At 47.8% G+C, this 3,091-nt stretch overlaps 1 protein-coding gene across 1 annotated transcript; it reads left to right on the plus strand.

The window, feature by feature from the left end:
- Positions 1-1,127: 1,127 nt before the first annotated feature.
- LOC115106771 (uncharacterized) lies at positions 1,128-2,365 on the plus strand. The gene has a single exon (XM_029629839.2). It carries the CDS (start codon positions 1,529-1,531, stop codon positions 2,282-2,284), a length of 756 nt encoding a protein of 251 aa, XP_029485699.1. The 5' UTR covers positions 1,128-1,528; the 3' UTR covers positions 2,285-2,365.
- The last annotated feature ends 726 nt before the right edge of the window (positions 2,366-3,091 follow it).

Below are 3,091 nucleotides of genomic sequence, written 5' to 3' on the forward strand. Positions count from 1 at the left end.
CTTCCATACAGACCTTCTCCAGATCCTTCAGGTTTCGGGGCTGTCGCTGGGCAATACGGACTTTCAGCTCCCTCCAAAGATTTCTATTGGGTTCAGGTCTGGAGACTGGCTAGGCCACTCCAGGACCTTGAGATGCTTCTTACGGAGCCACTCCTTAGTTACCCTGGCTGTGTGTTTCGGGTCGTTGTCATGCTGGAAGACCCAGCCACGACCCATCTTCAATGCTCTTACTGAGGGAAGGAAGTTGTTGGCCAAGATCTCGCGATACATGGCCCCAACCACCGTCCCCTCAATACGGTGCAGATATCCTGTCCCCTTTGCAGAAAAGCATCCACAAAGAATGATGTTTCCACCTCCATGCTTCACAGTTGGGATGGTGGTGTTCTTGGGGTTGTACTCATCCTTCTTCTTCCTCCAAACACAGCGAGTGGAGTTTAGACCAAAAAGCTTTATTTTTGTCTCATCAGACCACATGACCTTCTTCCATTTCTCCTCTGGATCATCCAGATGGTCATTGGCAAACTTCAGACGGGCCTGGACATGCGCTGGCTTGAGCAGGGGGACCTTGCGTGCGCTGCAGGATTTTAATCCATGACGGCGTAGGTTGTTACTAATGGTTTTCTTTGAGACTGTGGTCCCAGCTCTCTTCAGGTCATTGATCAGGTCCTGCCGTGTAGTTCTGGGCTGATCCCTCACCTTCCTCATGATCATTGATGCCCCACAAGGTGAGATCTTGCATGGAGCCCCAAATTGAGGGTGATTGACCGTCATCTTGAACTTCTTCCATTTTCTAATAATTGCGCCAAAAGTTGTTGCCTTCTCACCAAGCTGCTTGCCCATTGTCCTGTAGCCCATCCCAGCCTTGTGCAGGTCTACAATTTTATCCCTGATGTCCTTACACGGCTCTCTGTTCTTGGCCATTGAGGAGAGGTTGGAGTCTGTTTGATTGAGTGTGTGGACAGGTGTCTTTTATACAGGTAACGAGTTCAAACAGGTGCAGTTAATACAGGCAATGAGTGAAGAACAGGAGGGCTTCTTAAAGAAAAGCTAACAGGTCTGTGAGAGCCGGAATTCTTACTGGTTGGTAGGTGATCAAATACTTATGTCATGCAATAAAATGCAAATTAATTACTTAAAAATCATACAATGTGATTTTCTGGATTTTTGTTTTAGATTCCGTCTCTCACAGTTGAAGTGTACCTATGACAAAAATTTACAGACCTCTACATGCTTTGTAAGTAGGAAAACCTGCAAAATCGGCAGTGTATCAAATACTTGTTCTCCCCACTGTATGTTTGTTTCCCTAAAATTAAGTATTTGTGTGATTTAATGAGATAAGACATGTTTACATTTGTGTATTCAATCCAACATTTGATGTAAACAGTCAGCAACTAAATGCACATAGTGTATCTTTAAATAGCGCAATGCGGTTTTATTGAATGTTGCCCATAGTGTCATTGTGCCATCCTGGTAGGTTCCTAAGGTGAGTCTCTCTCCCCTAGATATTTCGGAGGCTGTCCTCAGGTGTATGCGGTCAAGCCGCCGGCTCCTGGTGGTCCTGAGCCCCACCTACCTGACAGAGAAGAGTGTCAGCCTGCTGGAGTGTCGCCTGGGCCTCTTCATCCAGCTCACCTGCCATGCCCACATCATCACCATCCTTTACAGCCCCCTCCCGAGACTACTGGCCTCTTGCACTGAGGCCAAGCAGCTACGCCGCAGTACTGCCACCATCACCTGGAGGGGACCCCAGTCGGAGTTGTCCACCTCTCGCTTCTGGAAGCGCCTGCGCCTGGCCCTGCCTGTGAGACCGCTGGCCCTGGGGAGGAGGCTCATCGACAGCACATCATCCCACTCCGACCTGGCCACTTCTTTGGGCCAGCAGTGCCAGCCGCAGGATGCCGCCGAGCCACAGAGACAGAGGGATGGCAAGAGTGCTGCAGGCAACGGTGCCAGAGGCAGGGGGCGCAAGTGGAGGATACAGAGGATACAGGAGGCGCGCAGCAGGGAGATGCTGAAGGCGGGACACGGTAAGAACTGTGGAGTGTGTGTGAGAGAGCCCCACGGCGTCTTGGGTAGGGCGGCTGTGAAGACCCAGCATACACATCAACCCACAGCAAACAGTATCAGACCTGAGACCCAACCAAGACTTCATCCAAGCAGCACAGAGACCCAACTAGGACTTCATTCAAGCAGCACAAAAGCCCAACCAGGACTTCATCAAATCAGTACAGAGACCGAAACCAGAACTTCATCCAAGCAGCACAAAGACCCAAGCGGGACTTGACCCTAAGAGTACTGAAACTCCAGCAGAACAACCACATCCTTCGCCTAGCCAACCACAGAACTTTGACAACTGTGCGTGCGACCTACAGTAGATAACAATAAAAGCAGCAATATCAGGCATGGCTGTGCACTGTAGAACACTGTCTGAAGACAGGGGCAACTGCAAAAAACTTGGCTTACAAATTGCGAAATGCTAAGGACATATCGGATTAGAATTAGCAGAGGAGACAACTTTGTTTCTTAAGTGGAGAAATGTGGAAAGTACATTTTATGGGTATGTAATGACAAACATTTGACATTAAATATTGTCTGTTCTGTATCTCATTTGGTTCTTCACTGACCCATTGAAGACGTCACCCGTTCACCATCCACTGGCCTGGGTTGGTTTGTCGACCCATCTGTTTATCTGTGTGTGACTGGGGGAAGGGGGTGGGTGATTATCAACCAGTCAGACAGGCTTCTGGGACAATGAGGACCATAAAAGATTGGAGATTGTTGGAACTGACTGACAGATACTAACTACCTGTCCAAGCAAACTGCACTGTGCTGAGTGTTTCTGGATTATCATAATATACTCTATCTAGTGTCCATTTTCCTTCTTTGGTGGTCCTTTGAGCCCATGACAAATGGTACTCAAATTTGGTTCCGAAATCCATCCAACTTTATCAATGCAAGTTTTTTAAGACTGTGTTCTGATGTGCCACACAACAATTTCCCGTCTCAGTGAATATGCAATTCATTAAAACTCGATTATGAATTATTTCTATAGGAAATATAACCTTGTCGCAATGTTATTACAGTGTATTTC

This window comes from Oncorhynchus nerka, linkage group LG23 (genome assembly GCF_034236695.1).
Source record: "Oncorhynchus nerka isolate Pitt River linkage group LG23, Oner_Uvic_2.0, whole genome shotgun sequence".
NCBI classification, from domain to species: Eukaryota; Metazoa; Chordata; class Actinopteri; order Salmoniformes; family Salmonidae; genus Oncorhynchus; species Oncorhynchus nerka.

Excerpts from the sequence above, each read along its gene's own strand:
- LOC115106771 (XM_029629839.2), top strand. The coding sequence starts at position 1,529 with ATGCGGTCAAGCCGCCGGCTCCTGGTGGTCCTGAGCCCCACCTACCTG.